This window comes from Panicum virgatum, chromosome 3K, assembly GCF_016808335.1.
Source record: "Panicum virgatum strain AP13 chromosome 3K, P.virgatum_v5, whole genome shotgun sequence".
Lineage (NCBI taxonomy): Eukaryota > Viridiplantae > Streptophyta > Magnoliopsida > Poales > Poaceae > Panicum > Panicum virgatum.
In genome coordinates this window covers 5557870-5577032 of record NC_053138.1, presented here as the reverse complement: position 1 = coordinate 5577032, position 19163 = coordinate 5557870, and the positions used below count along the sequence as shown (strand labels likewise).

The window sequence follows — 19163 nt, the reverse complement described above, 5'->3', positions numbered from 1 at the left end:
AATTTGTGAACATATATGAATAAATTATGATTTTTTTTGGCATTTTGAGATTCTGTTGAAAAAAACCTGCAAGTTCACAAAGTACAATGTTGAAGATGAAGTTAACTTGTAAAATTTTAAACCTAGGCCTCGTTTAGTTGCGGGGTGTAAATTTTTTGAAATGGAATCTTTCACATTTTAAGTACTAAATATATACTAATTACAAAATTAATTACAGAACTCGTCTGTAAACTACGAGACGAATTTAATGAGACTAATTAATTTGTCACTAGCGCACGGTTACTGTAGCAATTTAGTATATAATCATGGCCTGATTAGGCTCATTAGATTCGTCTCGTAATTTACAAGCAAACTATGTAATTAGTTTTTTTTGTTTCGTCTAGATTTAAAATTCCATGCATGTAAGATTCTCGTTCGATGTAATAGATTTGAAATTTTGAATTTTGCAACTAAACAAAGCCTAAGTAGTGGTGAAAGTGCCGCCTCTAAATATTGTAGTCAATTTTCACAAAGCTGTTATCACAGACACAGACACAGGAGAACAGGACCTGCAGGTAAGATCTTGCCAGTCCAAACTATCCAATTAAAAAGGTTCTACCCATTCCTTAGCAGGGAGGGAGGGAGGGGGTGCAAGGTACTAGGTATACAAAGCATGCAATAAACATTAGGTAGGCACGCTTTCGATGTTATAACACAATTTAAATTTGAATTTTGCAATATCATGTATTGCTGTCAACATCAAGGACAAGGAAGCTATATCATTTCAGCACAAAAAAACATATATAGGAGCGAGCAAACAAATATTCACAGTTCATGAACACCTAGTGTCATGGAAAAAAAGAACAAGTCCAATTTACCCCTGTGAGCTTGTCAAAGAAGTCTAAAATACCCCCACGAGCTACAAAACCAGACATCTTGCCCCCTCAACTCCTAAAATCGGGCAAATCACCCCATGTCTCGCTAATGTCAGCATGTGGGTTCCACATATTAGTCTCTCTCCCTCCCTCTCTCGTCTTTCCTCTCTCCTCCTCTCTCCTCTCTCTGATCTCCTCTCCAACGATGCCGGCTCCAGCGCTCCTCCCGCTTGAACTCCCCCGCCGTCGCCTAGCTCCTGCTGGTGCCGCCTCCAGCTCCCTCGCCGCCTTCTCAGGCTCCCGCTGGCGCCGCCGCCCTCAGGCTCCTCCTGCCGGCGCGCGCCACCTCCACCTCTGCACCATCGTCCGGCGCGGCCACCCCTGCCCCAGCCGAAGCGGCCTCCTCCCGGCTCACCACCGCCTCTTCCTGAGCTGTCGCCGCCGCTGATGCGCCTCAATCTGCCGAAGCCTGTTCAGGGCGTGCGACAGAAGGAACCAACGACGGTGGGACAGGGGCGTTCTTTGGTCGAGAGGAACTGGCGGCGACGAGATAAGGGTGTGCGGTGGCAAGAAGGAACCGGCGACGGTGGCAGTGAGCTCGAGCGGCGAGGAGGACCCGGCGGTGTGGTAGAGAGGACGAGCAGCGGGTAGGAACCGGAGGTGGTGGAGGAGAACTCGCCCTGGTAGGGACCGGCGACGGCGGTGGAGAGGAAAGAGAAGAGAGGGGCCGTGAAAACCATCCAGTGGGTGATTTGCCCGATTTTAGAAGTTGAGTGGAGCAAGATGTCTAGTTTTGTAGTTTGAGGGGGTATATTAGACTCCTTGACAAGTTCAAGAGGTAAATTGGACTTGTTCCAAAAAAAAAACAATGTGCATGCAACAAATATGATTCTGGGAACACAAAGTGCAAGATTTGAAACTTTTAACTTGAACTCCAAACATCACGTATTGCGCAACTTAGGCAATTGCATACATATGTAGTGCTAACTTACACGCATGCCGCAAGTGGGCAAAATGCACGAGAAGGAAATACAGTGAAGTACCATCAGATACCTACTTCTATAGATATAATTATGTTAATAGCTGCTCCCGTGCAACACACTTGAAACATCAAATTTGACCAGTGCTCACAAAGTCGCAAGGCACAATTTCAGTGCTTAGTGCTTACCAGCAACAGCCGTTGACTCAGCAAAATAGGGAACATATGGGAAAATATGCTGAGGCCCCACCCTTAGAATCCGGAGAGTACACACTTCCTTGCTATCCATGTTATATGATTTTAGTTGCAGGTCCCAGTACTGAAGGAAGAAGATCAAATTGCAATCCGGGTGAATGGCAACCACATTGTAGTCTTGATCTCGGCAACTCATTCTTCCAAACAGCTGCAAAAAGGTCACCCTGTGCTTCAGAACCCAATCTTCTGTATTGTACTCCTGAAGAACCCAAATGCACAGTTCAGTCATCTTGCTAGTGCTGTCCGCACGTCGACTCACGTAATGCAGGCGTCCTTTGGATTGACCAATAAAAGCAGCATCACCGCTCTTCTCCGGCCCGGCAATGGTCCTACACCTCTTCCCTTCCCCATCAACTGCAACTATCTTCTCCTGGTGCGCGTCAAAGTTGGTGACGCTGAAATGCAGCATGCCACTGACAAAGGCGCTTCCTGCGAAGAATGATACAGCCTCATCCGAACTCCACTCACTTGGATTCTTACACCATAGCCCAGTTTCAGATGAGTAGGTGTGCACCTCCTCCACGGATACACAATCGTCTGACCACAACTCGACCAACTGAAAGTGTGCGGACACAGCAGGGTCGAAGATCAAATAGGTGAACCTGCAGTTAGATGATTCACCGTCGGAGTCTGAGTCCTCGCTCTCATCCGAATCCCATAGGGAGAAAGGTTTCCAGCCGGAGCTGGGCACGGTCACCCATTGCTCGGTGGCGGGGTTGCACACGATATAGCCCAGCGAATCGTAGCTGTCCGAATCCCTTCTGTGCCCAAAGAGGAGGAGCCCGTTGCAAGAACGCATGAGACAGATGGTATCAACTCCGAGCTGCTCCAGCAGGAAGGAGTAGGAAGCGAGAGGCACGAATCTACCCAACGTGTTGATGAAGCGCCCGTGGACGATGTGATCCGGTCTCACGCTGCCGACGCCGTATCCCTTGCCACCGCCATCGTCGCAGTCGCCACCGTGTATCTCGTTGTCGTCGTCGTCGTCGTAGGCGTAGAAGAAGCCCTCCAGGGTTTGGGGGAGCCTGGTGCAGCGGAGGCGGTCGGCGATGAGGTCGCGCCAGGCCTTGGAGACGCACTTGAACCGGCATAGGGATTTTGCGGCGACGCGAGAGAGGATCTCCACGAGGGCGTCGTCGGGCAGGGAGGGCGCCGCCGCCACGCTCCTCTTGCGGACGGGGTCGACCATACCGCTGCGAATGGACAAGAGAAGCAGTAGGTGAGGGGATGAGCGCGAGAGAGGAGTGCAGCACTCACCGAGCTGGGGAAGCTCACCGCCCGCCGCCGCCGCCGCCCGCCGGGGACGATGGGGATCGCCGGTCGCCCGTGGAGAAGTGGCGGCGGGGGTGCCCGAGAGATCTGAAGGGAGAATGGGATAGTGTTTGTGTGGGCTGGGCTGCATTGCAGCAACAGGCGAGAAAAGAGCGTCTTTTTTTATATTTTTCAAAAATATTTTTTACATAAATATATTTTTGATTTCACAATTTACATTTTTATACCCCTACCGCCCGGCGGGGGGCGGCAGGGGACCCGCCAGCAAGGACTTATATGTAAATAAAAAAAGTTTTTTTTGCGCGGAGGCCCTTGGCGGGAGCCTGCCGCCCGGCATGGGGGCGGCAGGCTCCCCCTCACCGCAAAATTGCAGCAGTGGGCCATTAGATGTGGTTTTAGATATTTTGGATACAAATAAAAACCATTAGTAAAGTACATGAATATGAAAAGTATAAGTTAGCAATTCATACACATACGCAAATGAGAACGAAATAGGTGATGCATAAGAACGAAATAAGTATAACATGACGATACGAAGAAGGACCCATATCAAAAAGCTGGTGGTGCGATCCTGTAAACCATTCAAATTATTTAAAATATTCATAGAAATAAGAAGCGCATGATAAATTCGGGCTACGGATTAAGTATTTACCTTGCGTTCCTTCTGCTGTCACCGTAGGGTAATACGAAGAAGGTCCCGCATCATATAACTGTTGTGATCCTATATGTAAATACAAAAAGAATTAGACTCTGAATTAGACTACGGCAGATATTATAGTCCATATCTTAATTTTAATTATAGGATATAACTTGGTGTTATAGTCCATACCACAAATTATTTAAGTCCATACCACAAATTATTAAGATATGGACTATAATATTAAATAATACCACAAATATATTTCTGTAAAAAATATTTTTGAAAAATATAAAAATAAAAAAGACGCCGAGAAAAGAATAACCCTGTTAGTTTCGGGGCTAAATTTCGTGTACTAAACCAAACCATTCCATGTTTATTTTCGATTTCTATTATTTACTTTTCTTCAAATCTTTTGCTTTTTTATTTCACTTTTTTTTCTTGCCTTGTACAATCTTCGCACAACCCATATGCACTTGGTACATGATTTTGCATGATTAACAAAATTTTAGGCAGGAGCCTCCTCTCCCGACTTCCTCAACAAAAATTCCTTTTAAAGTCAAGTCACCATTGTCGCCATTGTTTACTCCCTTTATTACTTGAAATTCCCGACCAACAATAGGCATTCTGATCGTACTTGTGCTCGGAGAAAATTACTGTAGCCGAGTAGCTCTCAATAACCTCCAGCTGCTTGATCAACATTATCTTAACATTGTTCCAGGACAAATTGCTAGCTGTGACTCCTGTGTGTCTAGAAAAAGCACTTCACCGTAGGATATCATATTCAACTAGTAACACTTTGCTCGTTTGCAAGCCGCATCTGCATACCCGAGGTACAAAATACAAATACAACGAGAACCAAATGTAACTGCGAATGTAAGCAACATCAATTTTACTAAGACTGAAGGAATAGAATTGAAGTCAGCCTGTAAAAGTTAATGCTAGTTTTCTTCTGAAAACTGAACAAGTGGGTTAACGTTAAGCCCGCTGGTATCATATGGTAACCAAGATTTGTTTAAAAAAAAAAAGGTAACCAAGACAAACTAAGATGAGCGTCATTCTGCATACTGCAATCATGTTTCTATGTTCGATTCTGGGAAATTTTGTCCGCCATTTCCCCCTAAGCATTAATATTTAACATTACAGAAAATATAAAAATGCTATGAGTTAGGAATTTCACATGTAGTGTTTGATGGAAAGAACTTGCTTTTTGTTAGCTTCTGATGATTTTGTTTCGATGAGACAATGACTATGCTCATGATTAGAATTTAAGGAGGTTTTGAGCATCTCCAAGAATTCCCTAAATCCCTTCCTAATTCTTGGTTTTTTAACAAGATGAGAAAAAAGCCACTCTCCCACCACTCCTAATCCATCCTCCTAATCTTTAGAACTTGGGAAAAGTTACCCTGTTTGTTTCGGGGGGTTCGGGGCGGGGGGGGGGGGGGCGCTAAAATTTAGCCCCTGTCAAATCAAAGAGAATCTTGCTATTTAATAATATTAAATAAAATATGTTTATAATATTTTTTGACAGATGAATGTTAATTCGCGAGACAAATCTAATGAGCTTAATTAATTCATGATTTGCTACAATAACCATCATCTACCTTATTAGATTCGTCTCGCAGTTTAGTCCTAGAGTTCTGCAATTATTTTTTATAATTAGACTTTATTTAATATTTCAAAATAGTAAGATTCTTTTAAATATGACATGGACTAAATTTTAGTTCTAGATATGACATGGACTAAAGTTTAGTTCTAGATCGAAACAGCCCCCACCAATTTCTTTTGATGTACTGTTGCGAATATTTCATCCTACTCTAGTGGGGCTAGGAAAACAGACGGGTCTCCTTTGCAGAGGGGCTCGCGTCACTGCCATGTGGGCCTAATTGCAACCCGGTCTGCAGAGGCAGGCTAGGAGTCAATTTTGAGTCCGAGTCAAACCACACTTGAACAAGTAGGGGCCAGGAAACCGGAGGAGGCGCAGGGGTCAAGAAACCCCCGAGGACTCCGAGCAATTGACGGATTCCTCGGCAACTTACATTAAGCCGGAGGACGGGCAATGCCGCCGGGTCGCAGCAATTCTTCCGTCAGACTCAGACCCATACTTGCTGGGTTGCGTCGGAGCCGCAAGAAACCCTCTGCTTTCGCCGGCGCCTGAGCTGCTCCACTCCCCCTTCTTCCTCCTCGCCGGACGCCGGTCGCCGGTCGCCGCACGGCGCATCGGCCAGCCGGTATGCATGACTAATCTGTGAGTTCGGCCTGCTTGGTTTATTACATTTATTAATGGTGTATTGGAGGGGGGGGGGGGGGGGGGGGGAGGGGGTGCATCGCTAATTCGATTGTATTCTTTATTGACTATTTTTAGTAAATAATGTTGCCAGCATTTTGGTTTGGTTTTCACTGAACGTGTTCTTGGGGAGGTAACTAAACTAAACTAGGGAGAAGATTGCTTAATTGCAATTTAAAGGACAAATTTGTCTTTCTGGATGGAAATCTAGTGAAAAAATTAGTATGAAGGTTTGCTTCAATACTCCTTCGTACAAAGTTTGTGAATCATAAAAGAGAAGTAATTTCTAATGATCTAGAGCTAATATGTGATTATGAGATATGAGTCCAAATATTGAGCCACTGCACTTTCAGATTTCAACAAAACATGTCTCCATGTTTATATCCATGTGCATGACTGTTTCCCCCTTCTCTTGGCTATTTGCTTCAACTGCAGTATCTAATGGTTTAATTGCTCTGTTCCATGCATGTCCTGTTTATCTGGAAATATTATACTTATTGCAATCTACAAATGATCTACATCTGAGGCCAAATGTTTTCTGCTGTTTCTTCGCAATGCAATTATATTTAGACCACTACACCATAATTTCGAAAGAATTTGCACAAATGCAGTTTCGTTTGTTATACTTTTCTTATATAGATTTAAAGTAGAAAATTTATTTCATACATGGGCATGCCTTTTCTTTTGTGTGTATCTAACACTTCCCCTTGTTGTTTTATTAGGAAAATGTCATCAAGTCATGACGAGGCAAAAAGTTTTGCTCGGAGGGACTTTTTGCTTAAGATCCAAAGAGATGTTCAAAAACTTTGGGAAGAGAACAAGGTGTTTGAGGCTAACTCTGGTGATAAGCCACCGAGCCCTGGTGAGAAGTTCTTTGGGAACTTCACATATCCCTACATGAATGGCTTGCTACATCTAGGCCATGCCTTCACCCTTTCTAAGCTTGAGTTTGGTGCTGCATACAATAGACTTTGTGGCTCAAATGTCCTCCTACCCTTTGCTTTTCACTGCACTGGAATGCCCATTAAGGCCTCAGCTGATAAGCTTGCTAGAGAGATGCAGCAATATGGAAATCCTCCAGTGTTTCCAGTGGACAGGGACTCAAAAACTGACAAGGAAAATGACAGCAATAATAGCTGCAGTACTGCCACTAGTGCTCCAAATAACTACAAGAGCAAGAGATCTAAGGCAGTGGCAAAATCTGGCTCACATAAGTCCCAGTGGGAGATCATGAGGAGCTTTGATCTTTCTGATGAAGAGATTGCCAAGTTTCAAGATCCTGACCATTGGTTGAGCTACTTTCCACCGTTGGCTATGAAGGATCTCAAGGCTTTTGGGCTGAGTTGTGACTGGAGGCGTTCATTCATAACTACTGACATGAATCCATTCTATGATGCTTTTGTCCGATGGCAGATGAGGAAGTTAAGGAATACAGGCAAGATTGTTAAAGGGAAGCAGTACATGATCTACTCTCCATTGGATGGCCAACCTTGTGGTGATCATGACCGTGCATCAGGTGAAGAGGTTGGACCTCAGGAATATGTGTTGATTAAAATGGAGGTGATCCCTCCATTTCCACCCAAGTTGAAGGTCCTGGAAGGTAGAAATGTGTATTTGGCAGCAGCTACCCTCAGGCCTGAGACATTGTATGGTCAAACAAATTGTTGGATGCAGCCTGATGAGAAGTATGGCACTTTTGAGGTCAATGACATTGACATTTTCATTTTGACAGCAAGGTCCGCACGTAATCTTGCTCACCAGGTGCTGTCAAGAGTTCCAGAAAAGCCAACTTGCTTGGCTGAGCTTTGTGGCAGGGATCTGATCGGCTTGCAAGTGAAGTCTCCTCTTGCCTTCAATGAGATCGTATATGTGCTTCCAATGCAGAATATCTTGACACATAAAGGCACCGGCATTGTTATTAGTGTTCCAAGTGATTCACCTGATGACTTTATTGCCTTTCAAGAGTTGGTAACAAGTCCAAGCATGAGGGTTATGTATGGAGTAAAAGATGAGTGGATTTTGCCTTTTAAGGTGATACCAGTAATCAATGTTCCAGGATATGGAAATGAAACTGCTAAGAAGGTTTGCTTTGATCTGAAAATTGATAGCCTTAACCAGAAAGATAAACTTGCTGAAGCAAAAGAGATAGCATACCTGAAAGGATTCCACGATGGAATAATGATTGTAGGTGAGTTTAAGGGAAGAAAGGTTCAAGAAGTTAAGCCGCTAATAAAGGATATGCTATTGAAGACAGGTGGGGCTATTTTGTACTATGAACCTGAGGGAAAGGTCATCTCAAGGTCTGGGGATGAATGTGTTGTTGCTCTAACAGATCAGTGGCTCATAACATATGGTGAGGCTGAATGGAAGCAAAAGGCTATAGCGTGCTTGGAGGAAATGAATACTTTCTCGACTGAAGCTCATAATGGCTTCAAGCACACATTGAACTGGTTGATGCCACGAGCCTGTTCCCGTTCGTTTGGATTAGGTACTCGCATTCCATGGGATGAGGAATTCCTTGTAGATTCTCTTTCTGATTCAACTCTATACATGGTCTACTACACAATTGCACATCTACTGCAAGATGGTAACATTTATGGATCCAACTCTTCTTTGAGGGCTGATCAAATGACCGATGAAGTCTGGGATTATGTTTTTTGTAACGGTCCAACACCAGAAACTGATATTCCTCCTACAGTTTTGAGAAAAATGAAGCAAGAGTTTGAGTACTGGTATCCCTTTGATCTTCGTATATCTGGTAAGGACCTAATGCAGAACCATTTAGCATTCTGCATCTACAACCACACGGCGCTTCTTCCAAAACATCATTGGCCTGGTGGTTTCCGTTGCAATGGACACCTAATGCTTAATTCTGAGAAGATGTCCAAGTCCACTGGGAATTTCAGAACCCTTTCACAAGCTATTGAAGAATTCTCATCTGATGCCACTCGGTTTGCCCTCGCTGATGCTGGTGACAGTCTGGATGATGCTAACTTTGCCTTTGAGACTGCAAAATCTGCTATAATGAAGTTAACAAAAGAAATATCATGGATGAAAGAAGTTCTTTCTGGTGAGGCATCCCTGCGAGTTGGGCCACCAACTACTTATGCTGACCGAGCCTTTGCTAATGCTATGAACTATGCCATCAAAGGCACTGAGAATAGTTACAGAGCTTTCATGTTCAAAGATGCTCTGAAAACTGGTTTCTATGATCTACAGGCAGCAAGAGATGAGTACAGGATTTCATGTGGAGCAGGAGTTATGAACTACGAGTTGCTCTTGCGTTTTATGGATGTACAGACCAGGCTTATAACTCCCATTTGTCCACACTATGCTGAGCATGTGTGGCAAAATATACTGAAGAAAGAAGGATTTGTGGTGAAAGCTGGCTGGCCAGTTGCTGATACCCCGGATCCTACTCTTAGGGCCGCAAATAAATATTTGTTGGACTCCATGGTTCTGATGAGGAAGTTACTCCACAAGCAGGGATCCGATCTCAAAAAGGCCAAGAAGGGAGCTGTAGTCCCTGCAAAACTGGAGGAAAACAAATTGTCAGTTGGTCTAATATATGTCAATGAGAACTATGATGGCTGGAAAGAGCAGTGTTTGAGAGTGCTACAGACTCAATTTGAGCCTAAATCATGTTCCTTTGCTCCTGACGAACAGATTATTGAAACTCTGAAGAATTATTCTATAGGACAGGATATGGACCTGAAGCAAATTCAAAAGCTGTGCATGCCCTTCATTAAGTTCAAGAAAGATGAAGCACAAAAGGTTGGTCTGCATGCTTTGGAGTTGAAGCTTCCTTTCAGTGAACTGGAGGTTCTTGAACTGAATTCAGAGCCGATCAAAAGGCAGTTAGGCCTGGAGCATGTAGAGATTTTGTTGGCATCTGATGAATCTTCTGCAAACAAAGATGGCCCACATATTTCCTTGATCAGGCAGAATCCACCTTCTCCAGGACATCCTACTGCAATATTCTTGAGTAAATCGGAGTTTCAAGGCCTAACCAGCAGATACAATTAGTCACTTTGGTTTTGTACTGACAGGGGAATGCTCAGGTTGCTCCACTATTTATCCCACATGGTTGCTCGAAAAAATTATTTATCCTACATTACATATCATAGCTATTAGCATGTTACTGTACCTCTCAGAAATATTATGCATGTAATACTTGGCTTACAGTTAACAGACTCTATGAGACTGGTGTACAGAAAATTTAAAATGGCCTCACCAATTACTCCTTTGCTATGCCAGTTCCTTTTCTAGTTTTTTGACTTATTAAATTATCATATTTATTTATTGTTCTGCTGTGGAATGAAACTATACTAACGTTACATTGTATTGATCCCGACTAATTTACCCTGTGGAAGCATTAGCAGCAGTAGAAAGTTCCTTGAACAAATATGTACTTTCTATCTCATAACAAGCTCCTGACTGGCGGAAAACTTGTCTGATCATCTCTGATGTGACTGCCGGGCAGCAAGTAGTAGGAGGGAGCTATGAGAATGTTGCGTGGTGATGAATTAGCAACACAAGAACCTGGACATGGTGGTAATAAATTGGACAGTGTGTAGTGGCAGATTGTAGCTATAATTTCTCAGAATTATAGGCACTTGCACATTCAACATCGTAATACCTCCTATGTACTGTTGTTGAGTCAAAAGTGCCGTATTTTCGTTTTCCAGCTTGCATTAAGAATGTGCCAAAAAAAGGGAGCATGTGATAGTTCAGGAAGGCAAGAAAAGTTCCAGTACTAGAATGGTCAGAAATACGTAAATCTGAGCGGTATTTAAGAACAAAACGACAATTTCAAAATTTGTTCTTCTTCTGAAAAAATAATGAAATGATGACCGGAGCACGTCCCTCCTTTGTCCAGTCCAGCAGTTGTCGTACGCGCATCTGGCCCAACTCGGAAAGCGACGATCTGTAAGCCGGGCTTCTTCATGGGCCCCCACTCTCGCGCTCCGTATATCTACCAACCCCCCGCGCGATCGCATCGGCACCGAACCCTCCCCTCCGCCGTCTCCGCTTCGCTCCGCCGCGCCGCACTCCCCAGCAAGCCAAAATGGCGGCGCTCGGAACGCTCCCCGGCGCCGCTGCCGCCGCCGCTTCCGTGCCCCAGAGCCAGCGCCGCCGCGGCGCGCCTTCGCTCGCGGTTGCTTACATCCCTGAGGGCTCTCGCCTCGTCTGCGGGAGGCAGCTCCGTCCGGCTCCGGTGCTCGCCTCTCCCCCCGCCACCCTCTCTGCTCCAGCGAGGCGGCGGTTCCTCCGCGCGGCGCCGGCCGCCGTCTCGGGTTCCGCTTCCGCTGGGTGAGTGGACGACTCGCCTGACAGCTGCCCGCGCGGCGCCGTACGTTGCATTTGTCCAACCAGCAAAATGTGGGGGGGTTTGCTGCTGAGTTTTGGTTGATTTGTGCTGGTGGAAGCTTCCGGAAGTTGAGTGTTAGCTTCCGACCACTTTGCGCCTTGCTGCCTTCCCCAGCTGAGCGGAGCTGTAGTATCTGGACAGTGCAGATCCCTACGTTATTATGTGGTAGCCCGCTTGAAATCCCTGAATCCAGCTTGTGGGCGTGTGTTCAAGGCAGCATAGGTTGTGCTAATACGGAGGTTTTGTTTAACAAAACCGTAGAGTGCAGTTCGCTTGAAATGGCTGCATGTACTATTTGTTTCAGTGGTGGAGGGAGCTACGATGAGGGCAAGGCTGTGCCATTGCACCTCCAGACTTTTGTGTAATTACAAGGAGGCCTTTTGAGTATTCAAAGCAGGTCCCAAAATTTGGACTATCACATGATGGTTTATTTCTATGCTAATGTGCAGGTTCCGTAAATAGAAACCCTTACAAAGTGTCAACTACATCCTCATGTGCTAACCATAGAAATACTGATAGCGTGGAAATTTCCTAATGATACATTTTTCACCGAGGAAAATATGTAACGTGGAGCAACTCCAAGAGACTCTATATCTTTCCTCATTGTTAGGGATAGAGATTTTGATGGAAAAATACCCTCCAACAGCTTCTCTAATTGGTTATCCAAATGTGGCCATCCTCTATTCCACATTTCTCGCTAGCCAAAGATAGATAACGAAAATGGCTTTCTAGAGTGAAAATATATAGAAAGTGACTTTTATGCGGAAGGCTCTCCAAATGATAATTTAGAGAGTGAAATTTAGAAAGACTCTTGGAGATGCTCATATAGTGGGGATGAACTTTGAGCCAAGATTAAGTTCCCATATAAAATGTTCCTTACTTTTGTTCTGAAGTTTCAACCTTTGTTCATACCTGGAGCTCCCTGCAGTGTGGTTAAGAAAAATAATGTTGTTGACCTCTTCTTGTTTTTGTTAGTAATAGTAATTTTCTATTACAGAGAAGCAAAGCCCCAGGGATTTGCAGAGAGATACCCAACTCTTGTCACAGGTTTCTTCTTCTTCTTGTGGTATGTTAACTTACCTGTACTGCCAATCTTGCTGCTTGAAGCATCATGAAACCCTTACTTTCAGTAGTAGTTTTAATTGCCATTTTGTGGTCTAACTTTGCAGGTATTTCCTGAATGTAATATTTAACATCCTCAATAAGAAGATCTTTGATTACTTCCCCTATCCATAGTACGTATAAGTGCGCATTATCTTTCTTGCTGGTACTAGTTGCCATAATAATGCATAAAACTTATACCTATTGTTGTAGCTTTGTGTCGGCGAGCCATCTTTTTGTTGGAGTGCTGTACTGCCTTATTGGCTGGGGCTTCGGTTTCCCAAAGCGTGCGGTATGTCCCCACCTCCCTGCCTTTTTTCATTGTTTTTTGATAAGATAACAACCTCTCTAGTCTCTAACTCCACTGGTCAGGATTTTCACTGACATTTATGAGCTTGGTGTACATGTAAATGAAACTGCTTTTTTCTTAAAAAACAGTTAATGTTGGATCATATTAGGTGCGTATGTGATCCTTCTGACTTGATGTTTATATTGAATTACTGAATCCTAGACAGGTCAACTGTCTCAAACATATGACACAGTGAACTATCAGACACATTATATTGGATCAGTGACCCTGATCTTATGCATGATGTCCTTGAATCTGATGGTGTGCATGTCAGTAATTAAGTAGCTCTTATGTGAATGTCTTATGGGCTTATGGCTAAACAACTTAAGCTAAATTATACAGAGTGTATATTATCAAGTGTTTTCAAAATGTTGTGTATCTATTAACAAGCAGTTGTTTCATATCCATATCTATATTTTTTTAATGTCAGTGACATCGTTTCTGGGTGAAACTGATAAATGAATGTAAACTGTACTTCTACAGCCGATGAACTCAACGGTTCTGAAGCAGCTTATTCCAGTTGCGGTTTGCCATGCAATTGGTCATGTAACTAGCACTGTGTCCTTTGCTGCTGTAGCTGTATCATTTGCCCACACTATTAAAGGTTCTTCTATGATATCCTGATTTTATTACTATCACCCTCTATACCTCCTGTTTTTTGTTCTAATATATTTCCAGTTTTAAAAATTGGAACACAGCTCTGGAGCCATTCTTCAATGCGTCTGCTTCTCAGTTCATCCTTGGACAACCAGTTCCACTGACGCTCTGGCTGTCTCTTGTTCCAGTCGTTGTTGGTAAGTCTCATCCCAGCTTATTTCACTTCCTGTGCTAGCTGTATAAATTTGCACTTGGAACATATTGCAACTCAATGCTACAGTATTCAAGACAAGGTTCCACTTGGCATTTTTTTGGTAGCTCGCTGGTTCAAGGGACTGTGATGTAGAGTTGATGTGCCACTGCTCTGTTAAGTTCTTTTTAATGGGTGGAGGAGGTCAGCTCATAGTTCTCAAGACAGCTGCTGGAGCGTCATTTATTTTGATGGAGTTGTATAAAGTTAAGAAGCTTCTAGTGTTGTCAGCATTGTAGGCAATGCTCTGTCTTGACACAATTAGGGACACACCATAAATGATAGGATCATACCTAAAGACTCGTGATTCCAGTAGTTATAAGATCTGGATTAGAAGATCACTATTTCGAACTGATCCTTTATATTAAGATCTCATAACTCCTGTGCCTTTGTACTTATTTTCTGTAATTCTGTTTCAAAATGATCAGGTGTCTCGGTAGCATCCCTCACCGAACTCTCATTCAATTGGACTGGCTTCATTAATGCCATGATCTCAAATATTTCCTTCACCTACCGGAGCATCTACTCTAAGAAGGCTATGGTTTATCTCGGGCCTAACATTTTGCACTCATTTGTCCCTCTACATGCTTAGCAGCTCCTATTCACTAACTTCTTTCCTTATTGTTCTGTTTTTTCACAGACTGACATGGATAGCACAAACTTGTATGCGTACATATCAATAATTGCTCTTATCGTCTGCATTCCTCCTGCACTTATTGTAAGTCTAGATTTAGCTATCAACATTAGATTTTAGATAATATATTTCTGCAGTTAGTCTCTTTACTTATATTTTTTCTACAAATACTTGTTCTTTCTTGGAATGCCTATTTTTCGGTTATTAAACTCGCACTTAGTCACAATCACAGCATGAGACCTTCAATTAATTTTAACAATGTTGTAATAGCACACTTAATCAAGAAAACACAACAAGAGAAAACACAAGATGAGAAAGAACATTTAAGAAAATGATGAGGGATCAAGAACAAATTCGGTGAGTAGTCCTTTTTTGAACAATTGGTATTCTCACCATCCAAATTATTTGTAGTATCATGGTTGCACCTTAGAGATGAATGTTCACTCCATTAGTATGGTTTGCAGCACCTGCTACTAATGAAACAAATTAATTTTGTTATGTGTTTGCACATTCCTACATGATGTCTGTCTATTGTTAGTAGGCGTCCAGGCATTCATTGTTTGTGAGATTCTTGGATACAATCCTACAGTTCATTAACTACATTTAAAATCTCTCGTGCAAGAGTAATGAACATTTCATGTTTGCTTCTCACATTCACAAATTGCAGATTGAAGGACCTCAATTAGTGCAGCATGGATTTAAAGATGCAATTGCCAAAGTTGGATTAACAAAGTTGATCTCTAACTTTTTCGTGGTGGGCTTGTTCTATCACCTTTATAACCAGGTATATAACTTCGTTTCACATGAATTGTATTTCTTATAGTATTAAAAGATTATAAAAAATGTAGAAGTATGAAAATATTAATATCAGCATTGCGAGCACATTTTGAAAGTGTGTTGGTTGTGACGGTGTTTTGTCCTACACCTGGGGGAATTTCTATGCACTGAACTGTGCATGCATGTTTGTGCTGCAGACAGTTGTACTCCTATGGTTTCTAATATACGTGTCTCAACTCATACTTTAATTTTGTTTTATTGGAGATCCCTTGCAACGCATGAGCACATGGCTAATGGTCATAAGATATCTGTTAATAATATTGGCCAAGTAGAGTTGGACAGTGTTGCTCAAGGCTAATAGTTTGGGTTAATAGACTTAATTCGATATCTGAAATCCAAATGAATATGCTTCCATGTAATGTCTGGTGCCAAAAGAAAACGTAACAACTATAGATTAATTGTTTTGGGGAAGAAGCAAGGGTGAAAGTGCAAGCCAATCTGTATGCATGCATGGCCTATCCTGCTGGGGTGGGATTTTAAGACTTCATGGAAGCAGACTGTGCATATTTGTGACGATAATTTGTCATCCTTTCATTCATATATCCTATGCTGACTAGAAAAAAACGGACCTGCTCATCCAGGTTGCTACAAACACATTGGAGCGGGTGGCCCCCCTCTCACACGCCATCGGCAATGTGTTGAAGCGTGTCTTCGTCATTGGCTTTTCTATCATTGTTTTCGGTACTTAAATGAATTCTAATTTTTCTTCATGATTGATAGTTCAATACCTACATCCTCAATGTTCTTGCCATTGTGCAACTAGTGTTTCACATAACACTTGGTGAGTCTAATGTTGAGCAGGAAACAAGATCACCACACAAACTGGAATTGGCACTTCCATTGCTATTGCTGGTGTTGCCCTCTACTCATTCATGAAGGCTAAGATTGAAGAAGAGAAAAGGGTATGCTTTTTATAATTTATTTAATACTAGATGTTCCATTGAGTAGCACATTTGAAAATTTTATCAAAAATAGACATCTCTTGTCTCTTATGGGTTATTTTGATGTTAAACCTATCTAGGGCCTAACAACCTAAAATCCTTTTTGGCTAAGGGTTGATAGAACGTGTATAACAATAATTCTATGCCAAAACCTGTGTGTGTTTTGAGAATTTGAAACCTATTGAGGTTTTTATTTGGAAAACCAGTTCCTCGAGTCTTCATTTGCATCAGTTGTCTTAAAAACCCTAATAAAATTTACTTTTTGCAACACAGGAAAAGCTCAGTATTTGTGTACAGTGTAGCCCAAATGTTAGTGTTCACTAGATCCTAATCAAGTTATGACAGAGCAAACCCATATCGAACTGCTTGTTTATGCCTTTTGAGCTATTATTATGCATCTTGGATGTTGCATATGCTACTGCAAGTTAATCATGCTTTATACTATTGTTGTGATTGAATGCAGCAAATAAAGAGTGCATAAGGTGTTGGCTGATGTGAATGTGGTTGGTACACTGTTTGATGGACCTGTATTCTCTGGGTGAATGAACAGAACTTGCAAGACAGATAAGATCTTGCGATCGTCCAGCACATTTGATTGTTACTTCCAGTTTGGTGTTGAGGTACACAGAGGCTGGTTGTGGTTAGCCTTTTCATTTTGCAAATTCGAATAATGCTCAGACATGGGATTTTCATTTCTGTTTACCCATGCTCAGTTTTCCCTATTGTATCCCTAATAATTAGTACATCCAGTTTTTTTCCAAAGGAAAATTCAGTACTACTGACAGACAATTACCAGTGTAAGCAAGATTCAGATTCAGTGAGAATAAATAATAACGTTGCCATTCATGTTCTGATATAACTTGGTTCAATTAAGGTATCTTTTTTCTGATTAGTTGCAATGAGTCAAATTTCGGTGAAACGAAGTTACTAGGCAGCACATGGCATATATCAGGTTGCGATGAGTCAATATAGGATTGTGAAATAATGGTTGGACATATAGGCATGAGCTTTAGTTATTGCACGAGGTCATATGTGTAGTTATACGACCCAAGATGAGATTTACATCTGTAAATATTTGCTGGTGTCATGCGTTTTCCCCCCACAAGTCTGGTTCATTCTCTTGCAAGGTTTTGGCTTACAGGACCTTGCACCACAGGCTGTGGAGCTGTCATTTGAAGAATGGTGGGAAAACATAAACACGAGGGTTTCAGGTTAAGTAAAGAAGGGCTTAAATTCCATTGCCATCTTAGGAGCTTGGACCTTGTGGAACCGTCGGAATCGTTGTCTTTGATGGAGCCTTTCCTAGTTTATCCACCATCGTTTCACTCATAAATGAGGAGTTGCTGCATTGGTCCTTTGCTGGGGCTCGAGGAATTTCTTTCCTCCTTGCTCAGGCGCCTGCAACCACTTAAGTGTGTGTTCTTACTTCTTAGTATCCGGTCTAGTTTCAGTTTAAAAGTAAAAGTAAGTAAGTTAGCTTTCTAGCTGGTAAAAGGGTGGGTTACAGGGCCCTGATATCTGTAACACCTTGGGGTTCTCTACCCTTTCTTCTTCTTAATATATTGAAATATATTGATGCGCAGATCTCCTGCCCTTTCGAAAGAAAACATCTGTAAATATAAAATTAATTTCGTGAAGAAATATACTAGTGAGAATTATATTGTCCCTGTTTACTTTTATCATGATGAAGGTGTTCCTTGTAGAGTTGTAGTGATAGTTATTAAAACTGCTTGTTAAACCTTGCTTGAAACGAATTGTTAGACTGGCCATTACAGAGTAACACCAGAATAGGAACCGTTTTTATTCGTCCAAAGAAACTGTCAGCTGAAGACCTCGATGCTTATTGCACGGTACCTCGTGATAAATCTTCGGCTTCAACTCCAGACACATCTCATCCCCAGCATGAACTTTCCGGTCACCACCAATCATGGAATCCTCCCGCGACGTGCTTGCTGATCTCGCTCATCACTCTATCTCATCACTTAGGCCAATCCCAGTGGAGGGTTTCATATTGATGTTTCCAAGATAGCCACATAAACAAAAAGACTATGAAACTATGGTTGAAACTATCTCTCCCAATGCATAATTTCATGTTGAGGTTTCCTAGAGTCTATGTTACATTTAATTTCAAGACTAGTGTTAGTATTTGTGTAGAGAGAGTTTCATCTAAATGAAACTGATTTTTTCTCTTTCTTTTTAAATTCTATGCCATGTCATCATATAATACTACATGGCATGCTAATAAATGTGCATAAAATCCCTATGAAACTCCCATTGGGAGTGGCCAGTGGCCTTACTGCCTCATATCTCTACAAAAGCAAGGGAAGCTCTACTTACTCTGTGAAGGCACAAATTTTGAATAAGACGAGTGGTCAAATTTGAGATAAAAAAAATCAAAAGACCTATAATTTTGAACGGAGGGAGTAGTACTTACTACGTGATTAACATGCTTGAGTAGGTGTCTCAAATAACTGCTTAGCTATACTTAGTCCCAATAGGTGTTGAAAGGTGACATTATCACCACCACTCGAAAGCCGTCGGATGGTTGTTTAACTACACTTGTTAGATGAGGAAAACTATCGCTTGCCCCTACGACGGAGTCCCTTCGATCTGCATAGGCAATCTTTCTTTCTTTCTTTCTTTTTTGAGATTACACATGTCTTCCTGCACATTACCTGCGTGGTGTTGCTTGTGGTGCTTTGGCATAAAAAAAAAGGCCATTTCTAGGATGTTCCATTGTCCCCAGAAGGATGCTAGTAGTTTGTCATTTACATTTACATGCTGACCAGATTTCCAGTG

The 19163-nt window shown here is 42.4% G+C and overlaps 3 protein-coding genes across 3 annotated transcripts; 2 read left to right on the top strand and 1 right to left on the bottom strand.

The window, feature by feature from the left end:
- Positions 1–1747: 1747 nt before the first annotated feature.
- Positions 1748–3490, bottom strand: LOC120697047 (F-box protein At2g40910-like). Its single transcript, XM_039980173.1, has 2 exons — positions 3364–3490; positions 1748–3281 (listed from the first exon to the last, which is right to left on the bottom strand). Exon 2 carries the CDS (start codon positions 3275–3277, stop codon positions 2012–2014), a length of 1266 nt encoding a protein of 421 aa, XP_039836107.1. The 5' UTR covers positions 3278–3281; positions 3364–3490; the 3' UTR covers positions 1748–2011.
- A 3494-nt stretch (positions 3491–6984) lies between these two features.
- On the top strand, positions 6985–10552 carry LOC120697046 (leucine--tRNA ligase, cytoplasmic-like). Its single transcript, XM_039980171.1, has one exon. The coding sequence runs from the start codon at positions 7011–7013 to the stop codon at positions 10308–10310; it is 3300 nt and encodes a 1099-aa protein (XP_039836105.1). The 5' UTR covers positions 6985–7010; the 3' UTR covers positions 10311–10552.
- A 733-nt stretch (positions 10553–11285) lies between these two features.
- Positions 11286–17220, top strand: LOC120697048 (triose phosphate/phosphate translocator TPT, chloroplastic-like). The gene is made up of 12 exons (XM_039980174.1): positions 11286–11597; positions 12653–12721; positions 12825–12890; positions 12970–13048; positions 13589–13709; positions 13804–13899; positions 14381–14493; positions 14593–14670; positions 15254–15370; positions 16005–16104; positions 16225–16325; positions 16828–17220. Exons 1-12 carry the CDS (start codon positions 11353–11355, stop codon positions 16843–16845), a joined length of 1203 nt encoding a protein of 400 aa, XP_039836108.1. The 5' UTR covers positions 11286–11352; the 3' UTR covers positions 16846–17220.
- Positions 17221–19163: the final 1943 nt, after the last annotated feature.

Bases quoted from the DNA above. Each gene is read 5' to 3' on its own strand.
- LOC120697047 (XM_039980173.1), bottom strand. From the start codon at position 3,277: ATGGTCGACCCCGTCCGCAAGAGGAGCGTGGCGGCGGCGCCCTCCCTG.
- LOC120697046 (XM_039980171.1), top strand. From the start codon at position 7,011: ATGTCATCAAGTCATGACGAGGCAAAAAGTTTTGCTCGGAGGGACTTT.
- LOC120697048 (XM_039980174.1), top strand. From the start codon at position 11,353: ATGGCGGCGCTCGGAACGCTCCCCGGCGCCGCTGCCGCCGCCGCTTCC. The intron at 13,900-14,380 runs GTAAGTCTCATC...CAAAATGATCAG, and splicing joins TCTTGTTCCAGTCGTTGTTG to GTGTCTCGGTAGCATCCCTC. The intron at 15,371-16,004 runs GTATATAACTTC...CTGCTCATCCAG, and splicing joins TCTATCACCTTTATAACCAG to GTTGCTACAAACACATTGGA.